The 14,917-nt window shown below is 39.6% G+C and overlaps 1 protein-coding gene across 2 annotated transcripts in view; it reads left to right on the forward strand.

Moving 5' to 3' along the window:
- The window catches only part of LOC122451018 (MDM2 binding protein), a 72,737-nt gene that overhangs the window by 17,558 nt on the left and 40,262 nt on the right, over positions 1–14,917 (forward strand). For both annotated transcript variants that reach the window (XR_006272290.1, XM_043483461.1), the window contains exon 11: positions 2,065–2,182. Coding sequence is in view for 1 of the 2 variants with exons in the window: in XM_043483461.1 (XP_043339396.1) it covers positions 2,065–2,182 (118 nt within the window). In the remaining variant the exon portion in view is untranslated. The remainder of the gene's footprint in view (positions 1–2,064; positions 2,183–14,917) is intronic.

The following is a 14,917-nucleotide window of genomic DNA, read 5'->3' on the forward strand; positions in this document are numbered from 1 at the left end:
TTTATTTGTTCTTTTTTTTTTTTTTTTTTTGGATTGCCTGCCAGTTGTTTGTTGCAGGTACTGGAGAGAATAAAGTGGACAAGGTCCCTCCTTGGGAAGCTGTCATAGTCCTTAAATTCTAGTGATTTATGTGATCCTAAGTCGACTTCTGAGCCTAAAAAGGATGTTTGATTATCCCCAGAATAAAAATAAAAGCCTTTTAGAGGAATGCTTATTAGATTAGAAAAAGGCAAGATAAAATTGTTAGAGAATCATAATATCTAGTAATCATATGGACAGAGAACACTTTTGTCAAAGAAGAGAATTTATAAGGCTAAAATCATGATTGTCATTAGTGCCTGCTTGTTTGGTGTTTGCCCCTTGAAGGGGGTTTGAAGTGTTGTCTTAAATTTTGAAATAGAAGGTGAAAGTAAAAGCGTCCTTCTCAAGTCTCTAGGAGTCCATGTAAGGATCAGTGTAGGAGTGAGCACAGCTTATCAAAAGTAAAAGTGTCGTTCTCAAGTCTCTGAGTCCATCTAAAGGTCAGTGTAGGAGTGGGCACAGCTTATCAAAATCCAAGTTTTGTTGTCAGTGTTGTGGAAACTATTGACATAAATTTATTTTGTAGGAATTTATAGCATTTGTGATTTAGAAATGTTTATTTTCATTTTTGTAGTAAATGTTTAATCAAAAATAGGCTGTCTCAGAAATGTGATTATTTATCTGGCTGGCGGATCAGGATATTTATACCAGGGTATAAGTTATGCTTTGAACTGTGTTTAGCATCTCTGCATTGTTAGGCTGTAGCTATAATTTTAACGGCCATGTAATTGGTAAACTATACCTGGACTCTGATCTGGCGTACTCACATTACAGCTTCGTCTGCCCTTTGGGCAGACGGTCTTGTCATGCATTTTGGGCTAAGAAGTCTTCTTTATGCAAGGAGGGAGAACTAGGACTTAATGTTTAGAAACATATATATTTTAGAATTAATGATTATTTTCCTAAATATTTTTACTTTAATGTCTAACCTTGAGTATGTGGAATATATTTAACTTAAAAATATTATGGCTATAATAATAAAGGGAAAGTAAGCATATTTAATTTTACCTTCCTTATTTTGCCCCTGGTAGACTTATTTTTATAACTGTTAGTTAAGAATACTTAAGCAAAAATAATAAATAGCAGCAAAAAGTGTTAAGTAACTTTGTATCACGTATCTCATATAACTCTTCTGTCTGCAGAAGACAATTAAAAGTGACTTTGGTTTAAATTTGAGATGCCTCGTGCCTAAATTTCACCCAAATTTAAAGAAAAAAAGTATATATCAAGATGTGCTGATTTTGTAGCTTACATTTCTAAAATAACAGGCAAAATACAGCTTTCAGGGTTGCAATTTGTATTGTTCAGTGCTTAATCAAACTGAGAATTTACCTAAATATGTTATGTTGGGCTTGGGGGAACAAATATTTAATGAACATCTGTGTGCCCAGCCATGGGAATATGATGATGACTAAGTTGGGCTTGCTCATAAGTCAGCTGGATGCTGCTGTGTGTTTTCTGGCATATGATTCATGGTTTCTCTGAATTTTATACCTATTAGCATTAAGTCTCCGATATCTAGGAACAGAAGTTATGAAATTGCCTTTTGATTCTAATTTTGAAGCCAGAACAATAATCCATTTAGATCCAAAGTTATAAAATTATGGCTTAGTATGACCAGAATCTTTTGAGAACAGGTAGAATTTGTGGCCTCTCATTGATTTGCAGATAGACAAAGAAATTATACCCACAACCTGAACTTAAGTATTGTAAATATGGTTTTCAGAGAGAGATGACTCAGTGGAAGGAGAAGGAACACCTATAGCTGAATACCTTTCTGTGTTTTTTGGCTTTTTCTTTTTTGGTAGAGGTGAGCCTGTGTTTTAGGTTTTTGTTTTTTACTTTTTATAGTGAAATTTTTGGGAGAGGGAATTATTAAAGGTGTGTTATGTAGGTGAGATGTGAGTAGAGAATTGTCAAGTGACAGTATGTTAAAGGCGCCTCCTGTGAGCAGTCACTAAGAGTATATTCTGTTTTATCCAGGCTGCTGCTCTTTTTGTGTTGCCATGTACCATTAGCAGCATACTTATTCCTCCTCCCAGCCAACTCAGTTCAAGAAGATGGAAGGAATATATGGCTAGAAAGCCTAGGACAATCAGTGGTAAGCAGTCCAGTTTTCATGGTGCAACATAAATAATGTACATATCAAATCTGAAATGGAGATTTAACACTTTTTTATGAGAAGATATGTTATTTATTAGTACTAATTAAGAAGGATCTGTATCATATTAAGATTTTTTTTTTATCTAACAACCTGCTGCAACATATATACAGCAGCCTTAATTTATTTGTAAAATATCAGTGTTCAAAAGACAGAAATCTTGGTTAATTAGATAGCTAACTATATTGAACATGGATTTCTTAGAGCCATTTCAGGAATAAAATTGATGGAAATAATGATCAATTTATTATATGATATATTAAAAAAGTTAACTTGTTAAAATTTTCTGAAGAAATTAATAGAATTTATTTAACAACTTTTTATATGCTGTGCAGTGTTCTAAGTACTTTAGACATCTTGATTCATTTAAATTTTATAATAACCTTATGAAATTATATTTATATAATTTAACAGATTTAACAGATTTTCCACATTTAACAGATGTGGAAAATTGGGGCTTGGAGAAATTACAGAGCCATTAACTGCCAGAATCTTGTTTCAAATCCTGTCTCTTCCAGTTAATAACTCTGTTAACTTCTCCAAGGATTTGAACCCAGGCCTCTAACAATCTATTACATTCAAGATGTCATTAATTTCTCTTATAAATTCAGATTATTTAAATCCAAACTAATATTTCATGAAGTAATGGTGGGTCAGATGTTAAAGTCGCTTGTCCAAAGTCACATTGCCGAAGTGTGCTCCTTTGTACTCTTTGCCAGTGTGTATTCCAGTGGGACAGTGGGACTGTGGGACTGTGCCTCGTGGCTCAGCTGGTGAAGAATCCGCCCGCCGTGCGGGAGACCTGGGTTCAGTCCCTGGGTGGGGAAGATCCCCTGGAGGAGGGAAAGGCTGCCCACTCCAGTATTCTTGGGCTTTCCTCGTGGCTCAGCTGGTGAAGAATCCGCCTGCCGTGCGGAGGACCTGGGTTCCATCCCTGGGTTGGGAAGATCGCCTGGAGGAGGGAAAGGCTGCCCACTCCAGTATTCTGGCCTGGAAATTTCCATGGACTGTATAGTCCGTGGGGTTGCAAAGAGCCGGACACGACTGAGCAACTTTCACTTCTTTCTTTTGTTTAATTTAATTCTGAGCTTATGGTTAGTTTTTGTGACCCATGTTGTGATGGGACTAAAGACACACATCTGCCCGACTGTAATCTCGAGAAATACTCTCAAGTGCTTGTGCTCAGTCGTGTCCAGCTCTTTGTGCCCCTGTCGACGGTAGTCTGCCAGGCTCCTCTGTCCTTGGAGTTCTCCAGGCAAGAATACTGGATGGGTTGCCATTTCCTTTTCCAGGGGATCTTCCCGAGCTGGGAATTGAGCCTGCATCTTCTGCCTCTCCCGTATTGCAGGCAGATTATTGACCAAGAAAGCTGCAGAGATACTCTAGAGCCCTAGAATGCTAAGGAATACAGTTTTACAATCAGCGGCTTCCCTAGTACTTTATAGGAAATAGGTGAGATATTGAAATCCATGTTAGCAAATGTTGAATTTGAAATGCAGATAGTATCTATGTAGAAAATTAAAGCTAGAGTTTAAAGTTTTAGATGTATATCTCTGTGAGTCATCAGGGCAGGAGATTTAGAGTTTTATTTACCAGCTGTTTTGGTTACCTATTTTACATGTCACCATAGTTCACTTGAGTTCAGTCGCTCAGTCGTGTCCGACTATTTGTGATCCCATGGACTGCAGCACACCAGGCTTCCCTGTCCATCACAACACTGGGAGCTTACTCACACTCATGTCCCTTGAGCCAGTGATGCCATCCAACCATGTCATCCTCTGTCGTCCCCTTCTCCTCCTGCTTTCAATCTTTCCCACCCTCATGGTCTTTTCCAGTGAGTCAGTTCTTCGCATCAGGTGCCCAAAGTATTGGAGTTTCAGCTTCAGCGTCAGTCAGTCCTTCCAATGAATATTCAGGACTGACTTCCTTTAGGATTGACTCGTTGGATCTCCTTGCAGTCCAGGGGACTCTCAAGAGTCTTCTCCAACACCACAATTCAAAAGGATCAATTCTTTGGTGCTCAGCTTTATTTATAATCCAATTCTCACATCCATACATGACTACTGAAAAACCATAGCTTTGACTAGATGGACCTTTGTTGACAAAGTAATGTCTTTGCTTTTTAATATGCTGTATAGGTTCGTCGTAGCTTTTCTTCCAAGGAGCAAGCGTCTTTTAATTTCATGGCTGCAATCACCATCTGCAGTGATTTTGGAGCCCAAGAAAATGAAGTCTGCCACTCTTTCCCTATCTGTTTGCCATGAAGTGATGGGGACCGGCTGCCATGATCTCAGTTTTCTGAATGTGGAGTTTTAAACCAAGGTTTTCACTCTTCTCTTTCATCAAGGGCTCTTTAGTTCTTCTTCACTTTCTACCGTAAAGGTGGTGTCATCTGCATATCTGAGCTTATTGATATTTCTCCCAGCAATCTTGATTCCAGCTTGTGCTTCCTCCAGCCCAGCATTTCTCATGATGTACTCTGCATATAAGTTAAATAAGCAGGGTGACAATATACAGCCTTGAAGTACTCTTTTTCCTATTTGGAACCAGTCTGTTGTTCTGTGTCCAGTTCTAACTGTTGCTTCCTGACCTGCATACAGGTTTCTCAAGAGGCAGATCAGGTGGTCTGGTATGCCCATCTCTTCAAGAATTTTCCACAGTTTGTTGTGATCCACAGTTAAAGGTTTTGGCAGTCAATAAAGCAGAAGTAGATGTTTTTCTGGAACTCTCTTGCTTTTTCAATAATCCAGTGGTTGTTGGCAATTTGATCTCTGGTTCCTCTGCCTTTTCTGAATCCAGTTTGAACATCTGGAAGTTCACGGTTCACATACTGTTGAACCCTTGCTTGGAGAATTTTAGCATTACTTTGCTAGCGCGTGAGATGAGTGCAATTATGCGGTAGTTTGAGCATTCTTTGGCATTGTATTTCTTTGGGATTGGAATGAAAACTGACCTTTTCCAGTCCTGTGGCCACTGCTGAGGTTTCCAAATTTGCTGGCATATTGAGTGCAGCACTTCACAACATTGTCTTTTAGGATTAGAAATAGCTCAATTGGAATTCTATCTCCTCCACTAGCTTTGTTCATAGTGACCCTTCCTAAGGCCCACTTGACTTCACATTCCAGGATGTCTGGCTCCAGGTGAGTGATCACACCATCCTGATTACCTGGGTCATGAAGATCTTTTTTGTATAGTTCTTCTGTGTATAGTTCTTCTGTGTATCCTTGCCACCTCTTCTTAATATCTTCTACTTCTGTTAGGTCCATAGCATTTCTGTCCTTTATGGAGCCCATCTTTGCATGAAATGTTCCCTTGGTATCTTGAATTTTCTTGAAGAGATCTCTAGTCTTTCCCATTCTATTGTTTTTCTCTGTTTCTTTGCCTTGATCACTTGAGAAAGGCTTTATTATCTCTCCTTGCTATTTTTTGGAATTCTGCATTGATATGGGTATATCCTTCCTTTTCTCCTTTGGTTTTCGCTTCTCTTCTTTTCTCAGCTATTTGTAAGGCCTCCTCAGACTACCATTTTGCCTTTTTGCATTTCTTTTTCTTGGGGATGGTCTTAATCCGTGCCTCCTGTATAATGTCATGAACCTCTGTCCATAGCTCTTCAGGAACTCTATCAGATCTAATCCCTTGAATCTATTTCTCACTTCCACTGTATAATCATAAGGGATTTGATTTAGGTCATACCTGAATGGTCTAGTGGTTTTCCCTCCTTTCTTCAGTTTAAGTCTGAATTTGGCAATAAGGAGTTCATGATCTGAGCCACAGTCAGCTCCCGGTCTTGTTTTTGCTGACTGTATAGAGCTTCTCCATCTTTGGCTGCAAAGAATATAATCAGTCTGATTTCTGTGTTGACCATCTGGTGATGTCCATATGTAGAGCCTTCTCTTGTGTTGTTGGAAGAGGGTGTTTGCTATGACCAGTGTGTTCTCTTGGCAAAAGTCTGTTAGCCTTTGCCCTGCTTCATTCTGTACTCCAAGGCCAAACTTGCCTTGGAAATACTCCAAATTTGCCTGTTACTTCAGGTATCTCTTGACTTCCTTCTTTTGCATTCCAGTACCGTATAGTGAAAAGTACATCGTTTTGGGGTGTTAGTGCTAGAAGTTCTTGTAGGTCTTCATAGAACCATTCAGTTTCAGCTGTTTCAGCATTACTGGTTGGGCCATAGACTTGGATTACTGTGATATTGAACGATTTGCCTTGGAAACGAACAGAGACCATTCTTTCGTTTTTGAGATTGCATCCAAGTATTGCATTTTGCACTTATTTTTTTTTTTTACTATGATGCTGCTCCATTTCTTCTAAGCTATTCTTGCCCACAGTGGTAGATATAATGGTCATCTGGATTAAATTCACCCATTCCAGTCCATTTTAGTTCACTGATTCCTAAAATGTCGATGTTCACCCTTGCCATCTCCTGTTTGACCACTTCCAATTTGCCTTGATTCATGGACCTAATATACCCGGTTCCTATGCAATATTGCTCTTTACAGGGTCGGACCTTGTTTCCATCACCAGTGACATCCACACTGAGTGTTGTTTTTGCATTGGCTCCATCCCTTCATTCTTTCTGGAGTTATTTCTCCACTGATCTCCAGATGCATATTGGGGACCTACCGACCTGGGGAGTTCATCTTTCAGTGTCCTGTCTTTTTGCCTTTTCATACTGTTCATGGGATTCTCAAGGCAAGAATACTGAAGTGGTTTGCCATTCCCTTCTCTATGTGGCTCAACTGGTAAAGAATCCACCTGTAATGTGGGAGGCCTGGGTTAGAAATAATCCCCTGGAGAAAGGCTACCCACTCCAGTATTCTGGTCTGGAGAATTCCCAGACTCAAACAGAGCATCACCCTGAGTGACTTGCTTAAAAGAGCAGACAGTTGACTTGCTCATAGTTGGAGCTGGGTTCACCTGGGCAGCTCTCCTGCTCGTCTGACCAGCGCTCGCTGATTGAGGTGTGGCGTCGCTGGGCTTGTGGCTTGTTTGCGGGTTGGCCTCAGATGGTACGCAGGAAGAGGGGTGTTCTCCGTGTGGTGTCAGTGCTTTTTCCTTGCCACATGCTTTTATCTTGTGATCTCCATAGCAGATTAGCTAGAATTTATACATGATGACTCAAGATTCCAAGGTGTGCAAAAATTGAGGCTGCCAGGACTTTTTAAGGCTTATTCCCAGAACTGGCCAGTGTTACTTCTGCTGTGTTCTCTAATTTAAAGCTACTCTCAAGCATGGGCCAGATTCAAGAGGGAGGTGACTCAATCAGGGTCTGAATCCTGGGAAGCTGCCGATGTCACAGCCCTCCACGGATGAGTGAACGTAACATGGAAATCTTAGGCGTGGTTGGAAAGAAACACATAGACAGCATGATTAGAACTAGACTTCACAGGTAGAACCTTTAGAAATACCTGAATTTAAGGTATAGTGGAGGAAATGGTTGTTGGAAAACTGGAAAAAATTATAATCATTAACATCAATATTGAAGTACAATTTATGACATGATATAGAATGTGGTGCAAGGGGTGGGAAATAATGGGGAGTCCAACTAGGTTCTTACACTTGAGGAAATAGAGGCATGGCCTTTTTCTTTGTGAAATTTATAGACAAATGAGGCAGGCACTTTGAAAAATCATTTTAAATCCCTTTGGCTGGCAGGGTGAAAGTGAAGTGGAGGATACTTCCAGGGTGTACACCCTCACAGAGCCTTATGGAGGCTTCTTGGAGGAACAGACGTTGTTAATGTAGCTTCTTGCACTGAACTAGCTCATGAATAAATTCGACTTTAACCCTTCTCAGCTCACAGGGAATATGTGTATACCTGGTGGTTTTGGCGGATGCTAAAACAAAGTCAGAAATAGACTTACTGGATGGCAGAAGAGTCAGTTTCACCTTACTACATGAAATGTTGGGATAGTATAGTATTTATCGATCTCTCACTATTACCTGTATGTAAAGCTATTAACATGGATTGAACACTAACATTTCTTAACTAAACTTGAGTGTATTCTGGACAGCCCTTTATTTGTTTTTTCTCTTGTAATTTTTTCCAAGATAATTTTTTGATTTAGAATTTACTGTTATTTTTCCCCCCTCATGGTTTTTATTGCAGCTCTTAAGAAAATACCTTATCAGTTGGCTTGATTTGATTTTTATTTTATCCCCTCTTAAAATTTGGTGATTCATATTGGTAACTTCTGAAAAATAATTAGACATCTATCACATGACCATCTTTGAAGGCAGATTGTTGATTACTGATTAGGCTGTATCATTAAGGGCTGATTAAGCTGACACTATACAGTATTTTTTTTTTAATCTTAGAAGTAGAAACAATCAAATTGGACAGTTGATTATTAAGTTCTATTTTACTCATAACCCGTCCTGTAGGGGAAATTATCCCACTGACAAAACTTCTATTGTAAAGAGACCCAAGTTTTAGCTAGTGTAAGTTTGATGCCTCTTACATGGGAACACATCAGAGCCCTTTTGTGGCGCCTCTACCAGTAGCCTCTCTCACTGCCAGATGAGATGTGAGCTGTCAGATCAGCCTTCTAAATCAAAACTGTTTCCCCACAACCTATTGAATCGTGCCCAGCTGTTCTCTGATGTTGCCTTCCATGTTCCCTTTCCTCCAAACTACACTTTAGACTCTTTGCTAAAACTCTTCACTGATTTTGTACTTTTATGACCTTGTTACTTATTCATTCCATCATGCCTTTCTATTCATGCTTTGAAGGTGCTGTGAATTAGGGATGGTACTACAGTCTGGGGGTTGGTGGTGAGCAAGGCAGACATGCTTCTCCTCTTCTGGAGTTTACATTGTGACTTAGAAAATAGAAACGGAGAAGGAACTATAAGTCTTACTAAAGCGTTGCATTTAGTAGCAACCAACTAGAAATAATTCCCAGGAGCTATTACATAAATAGATACATGCAAAGGTTATTATTGCTACCATTTGTAGTACAAATATCTGTTCAGGTGTGTGAATGTAAGCATCTATAAGTATTTGTATATGCATGAAATACTAAAGTTTTTCAACAGCTTTTTACTGAGCAGCTGAAATATCCTAGGTGTGGTTTACATGCTGGACCGGCAGTAACTTGAACAAAGAACGTGCTCCTGGGGAGCTTACACGGTGTTGGAGGTCACAGGTTCAGTTCTCACCCAGGCTGGCTAGGTCTCTCAGTTTGGGGAAGCCTTTATTCCAAAGTCACTTTCTCATTCAGGACCTGCGTGTCGCTCTCCTGTCTGAGACTGCAGAGACGACTCCTGGCAGCCCCTCCTCTTCCAGGTCGGTGTTTTCTCCCTCGTGCTCCCCACCGTCTGATAGACCGAGTGTGTGTCCATCCCCCACTGGGAAGGAGAAGAGACAAGGTGGACTTTCTGCTTTTATTCGTTGCTTTATTCTTAGTGCCCGGGACAGTGCCTGACACTTGATGGACCCCATGGACTGTGGCCACCAGGCTCCTCTGTCCATGGGACTCAGCAAGCAAGTATACTGGAGGGGGTAGCTGTTCTCTTCTCCAGGGGAGCTTCCCGACCCGGGGATCAAAACCCAGGTTTCTTGCACTACAGACAGATTTTTTTACCCTCTGAGCTACCAGGGAAGTCCTGACACTTAATAGGTACTCAAAAATAATTGTTAATAATAAGTGAAATATATATTGTATTTCCAGTTAGCAGTAACTGCTGTCTGGAAAAGTGAAGAAAGACTTTGAATGGACTGCAGTGTGAACCAAAATTTGTGCTCCAGTTTTTATCAGTTCTTCAGGTTTAATGTAGGAAATCAGGGGATGTATATAATGCATATATTACATATGTATTAGTTTGAACTGTGGTATGTCAAAAATTGTTAAATATAAAAATTTATATAATTTGACCTAAAATGCCAAAGCCTTTGACTCTGTGGATCACAATAAACTGTGGAAAATTCTGACAGAGGTGGGAATACCAGACCACCTGATCTGCCTCTTGAGAAACCTGTATGCAGGTCAGGAAGCAACAGTTAGAACTGGACATGGAACAACAGACTGGTTCCAAATAGGAAAAGGAGTACATCAAGGCTGTATATTGTCACCCTGCTTATTTAACTTATATGCAGAGTACATCATGAGAAATGCTGGGCTGGATGAAGCACAAGCTGGAATCAAGATTGCCGGGAGAAATATCAATAAGCTCAGATATGCAGATGACACCACCCTTATGGCAGAAAGTGAAGAGGAACTAAAGAGCCTCTTGATGAAAGTAAAAGAGGAGAGTGAAAAAATTGGCTTAAAGCTCAACATTCAGAAAACTGAGATCATGGCATCCGGTCCCAGCACTTCATGGGAAATAGATGGGGAAACAGTGGAAACAGTGGCTGACTTTATTTTTCTGGGCTCCAAAATCACTGCAGATGGTGATTGCAGCCATGAAATTAAAAGATGCTTACTCCTTGGAAGGAAAGTTATGACCAACCTAGACAGCATATTAAAAAGCAAAGACATTACTTTGTCAACAAAGGTCTATTTAGTCAAGGCTATGGTTTTTCCAGTGGTCATGTATGGATGTGAGAATTGGACTGTGAAGAAAGCTGAGTGCTGAAGAATTGATGCTTTTGAACTGTGGTGTTGGAGAAGACTCTTGAGAGTCCCTTGGACTGCAGGGAGATCCAACCAGTCCATCCTAAAGATCAGTCCTGGGTGTTCATTGGAAGGTCTGATGCTGAAGCTGACTCTCCAATACTTTGGCCACCTGATGCGAACAGCTGACTCATTTGAAAAGACCCTGATGTTGGGAAAGATTGAAGGCAGGAGGAGAAGGGAATGACAGAGGATGAAATGGTTGGATGGCATCACCGACTCGATGGATGTGGGTTTGGGTGGACTCCGGGAGTTGGTGATGGATAGGGAGGCCTGGCGTGCTGCAGTTCATGGGGTCGCACAGAGTTGGACATGACTGAACGACTAAACTGACTGAACTGAACTGAAAATAGAACAATGCCCAATTTGAAATATGCTTAAATTGAATGGCAAAAGAATGATTTTTAAAAGTGATTTTTGGTGAAATACTCAAGAGTTATTATGGGGAAGAGTACTGGGGAAAATGTAAAAGAATTATGGAAACAAACACAAGTAACTAAACCCTACTACATTTCTGAAGAAAGGCCTCTATATTTAAACTTGTATTAAAAAGCCAGTTGTATAATGAAAAGAACCTGGTACACCATATGTTCACAGAGATGTTTTATGAAATTGTCAAAAAATTAGATGTTGATCATTGCCTAATTTTATACAAGAATGAAAAAGCTAAGGTACAGAGAAATCAGGAAACTTGCCTAAGGTCACAGGGTGAAGTCAAAATTTCCACCCAAGTCTTTCTACTGGTAATCTGTGATCATTTTACCATCCTGAGTTCTATTGCCACATTTTTTCAAAATTGGAATTCTTTTGAAAGGAAACATTTTGAAGATATTTGGCAAAAAAAAAAAATTATTAATTAGGACTAATAAAGTACTTTGCATTGAGGAAGCTTGTGCCTTCTTCATATTCCAATCAGTGGGATAAAAGTGTTTCAAAATAGAGCTGAAACTGCCAAGGTTAAGGTGACTCAGTATAATTGATTTTATAAGTAATTTTGCCCTTGAGAAGAGGTAAAGGACTTGGATAAAGATTTTGGAAGAGATTTCAGTGGCAAAGACAAAGTATTCTTTCAGTCAGCGAAAACTTACATTTATTGTATGCTCCTTGTGTTCAGGGCATTATTCTAGATGCTAGAAATTCAGTAATGAAAACAGTCAACCAACTTTATTAACTTTTATTAAACATAGCATGAAACAGCATACTTGTTCTCTTCAAGCACAGATGGTACTTTCTTCAGGATAGACTATATATTTGTTAGGCCATTAAACAAGGCTCAGTAAATTTAACAGGATAAAAATAATACACAACGTTTTCTCCAGTTGCAGTGGAATTAAATTAGAAAGCAACAGCAGAAAGAAATCTGAGAAATACTTTAAATATTTGGAAACTAAAACTTAAGCACACTTCTAAATAGCCCATAGGTCAAATTAAAAAAATAATTTTAACTGAATGGAAATAGAAACAAACATATGAAAAGCCCCTCATTGCAGCTCTGAGAGGGCTCTGAGTGCTTACGTTAGAATGGAAGGAAGATCTAAAATTGACATTAACCTCAGGAAACTGGAATGCTAAATTCAAGATAAGTAGAAGGAAGGAAATTAGACCAGAAATCAGTGAATAAAACACAGGGGACTATATCTAACAGAAAGTCCAAGACCTGTAAGAAGATAACAGTAAATGGAGAGATACGGCATGTTCATAGTTTAGAAAACTCAGCATTATTAAAATGGTCCTTCTCTGCATACTGATGGATAGCAGTGGTGTAGTAGTGTTAGTCCCTCAGCCGTGTCCGACTCTGTTTGACCCCACAGACTGTAGCCCGCCAGGCTCCTCTGTCCATGGGATTCTCCAGGCAAGAAGACTGGAGTGGGTAGCCGTTCCCTTCTCCAGGGCATCTTCCCGACCCAGGGATCAAACCCAAGACTCTTGCATTGCACGCAGATTCTTTACCATCTGAGTTACAGGGAATAGATTCAATCTAATCTCTAATGAAATTAAAGGAGGCCTTTTCATAGAAATTGTCAAACCGATACTAGATTTACATGAAATTACAAAGATCTAGAATGGCTAAAACAATTTTGAAAAGGAAGAACAACTTACAAGAATTTATACTAACTGATTTACAACTCACTCTAAAGCTAAGAATTAAGACAGAATATCCATGTGTCAGTGGAGCAGAATAGACAGGGATGCCAGTGAGAAAGGATGGTCTTTTAACACATACTGGGATAATTGAATGTTCATATAAAGAAACTCAAAAATTACACACATATATGTAAAATTACATATGCCTGAATGCAAGCACTAAAAGTATAAAACCTCTGTAAGAAAACATACACCAAATGGATGATATATTAAAAAAAGAAACCTATAAATTCACCAAAATTTAAATTTTTTGAATAAATTCACCTGTCCGCTTTTTGAAAAACTCTGCTAAGGAAAAATTTTAAAATCTACTGACTAAGAGATCGTTTCACTCATATTATCTTACAATGGACAGATTTTTTTTTTTTTAATTCTTAAAACTCAGTAGTATGGAGACAACCCGATTAATAAGCGGCTTAGAGACTTAAGGTGGTACTAATGGTAAAGAGCCCACCTTCCAGTGCAGGAGACATAAGAGATATGGGTTTGATCCCTGGGTCTGGAAGATCCTGTGGAGGAGGGCAGGGCAGCCCACTCCAGTGTTCTTGCCTGGAGAATCCCACGGACAGAGGGGCCTGGTGGGCTACAGTCTACGGGGTCACCCATGGCTGGGTGACTAAGCACACAGCCCACTAGTACTGACCATATTTCCAAAAGAAAGCTCGATTCTGCTCTCTGGCTTCCAAAATGCTGTAAATGATGTGGGTGAAGAAGGGTAAAGGGCCTCAGTATTCAGTATACCAGCATTCACTTAATACATGAATAATCAATTTTAGCCCTAAGCTCTGTCTTGTATCTCCCAGACCGGAGACATTTTATTTTATTTTCTCCAGAAAATAACTGCTAGTCTCCTGGGTTGGGGAAAGGACAGCCATTTGCCTGCACAGAACATGGAGGAATCTGGATGCCAAACAGCTCTAAGACAGACTTTCAGCCTGTTTCACTGTTTCACCATCATTTTGTTTCTGTTGCCATCCCAGAGTCCCATGTCAGGTGTTGTAGTATAAATTTTGTTGCTTCCAAACTTTCTCTGTGGTTTTTCTCAGCTTAGCAACTGGGAGTCTGAAGTCTGTTTCCAACTGTTTGTCTTTTCTCCTGCTCTCAAAGTTCAGTTGCTACTGTCTCTTCTCTCAGATATTGGCTCTTGTAGTTCTCTGTTATTTTAAAGTTTATTCTCATTTCATGGAATTTCAGGAGATAGTGAAAATAAATGCTTATGTCCAATTCACCATCTTCTGCAAAAAGGCTTCTATTTCTATTTTTAATATCATAGGCTTCACAGTTTTTCTTTGACCTTCACTATAGCCCTCACTTGATTTGTTTTTAACTGTCTTAACTGACCTTCGAGTTACTGGCGTGCCAGATTAATGAGTGCTGTCCACTCCCTCTGTGAAATACATTATGGATGCACAGTGCGGGAGCAAGAAGCTATCTCTGAGCACGTGTGCACTCCTTTCCCACCAGTGGAGCTGTGTGTGCGTGCAGGGCTCAGCTTATTCCTCTTTAAAGAAACGAAAGCTGGAAATAGTAGTTGATACATGATGGGTGTGAATATATAGAAAAGATGTAATAGAACTCTATAAAGAGCCACATCAAAAGTTAATCAATGAGTATACATAGTTTTAATTTAAAATGTGTATGCTTTGTGAGTATCATTTTTGTTACGAGTCTCTGCTTTAACAGCTTCCTCAGTTAAATGAATAAGTTAATAAATTTTTAAAAAGATAAATAAATAGGGCTTCCCTTGTGGCTCAGCTGGTCAAAAATCTGCCTACAGTGTGGGAGACCTGGGTTTGATCTCTGCGTTGGGAAGATCCCCTGGAGAAGAGAAAGGCTACCCACTCCATTAATCTGGCCTGGAGAATTCCATGGACTGTGTAGTCCATGGGGTTGCAAAGAGCCAGACACGAAC

Source organism: Cervus canadensis, chromosome 12 (assembly GCF_019320065.1).
Source record: "Cervus canadensis isolate Bull #8, Minnesota chromosome 12, ASM1932006v1, whole genome shotgun sequence".
NCBI classification, from domain to species: domain Eukaryota; kingdom Metazoa; phylum Chordata; class Mammalia; order Artiodactyla; family Cervidae; genus Cervus; species Cervus canadensis.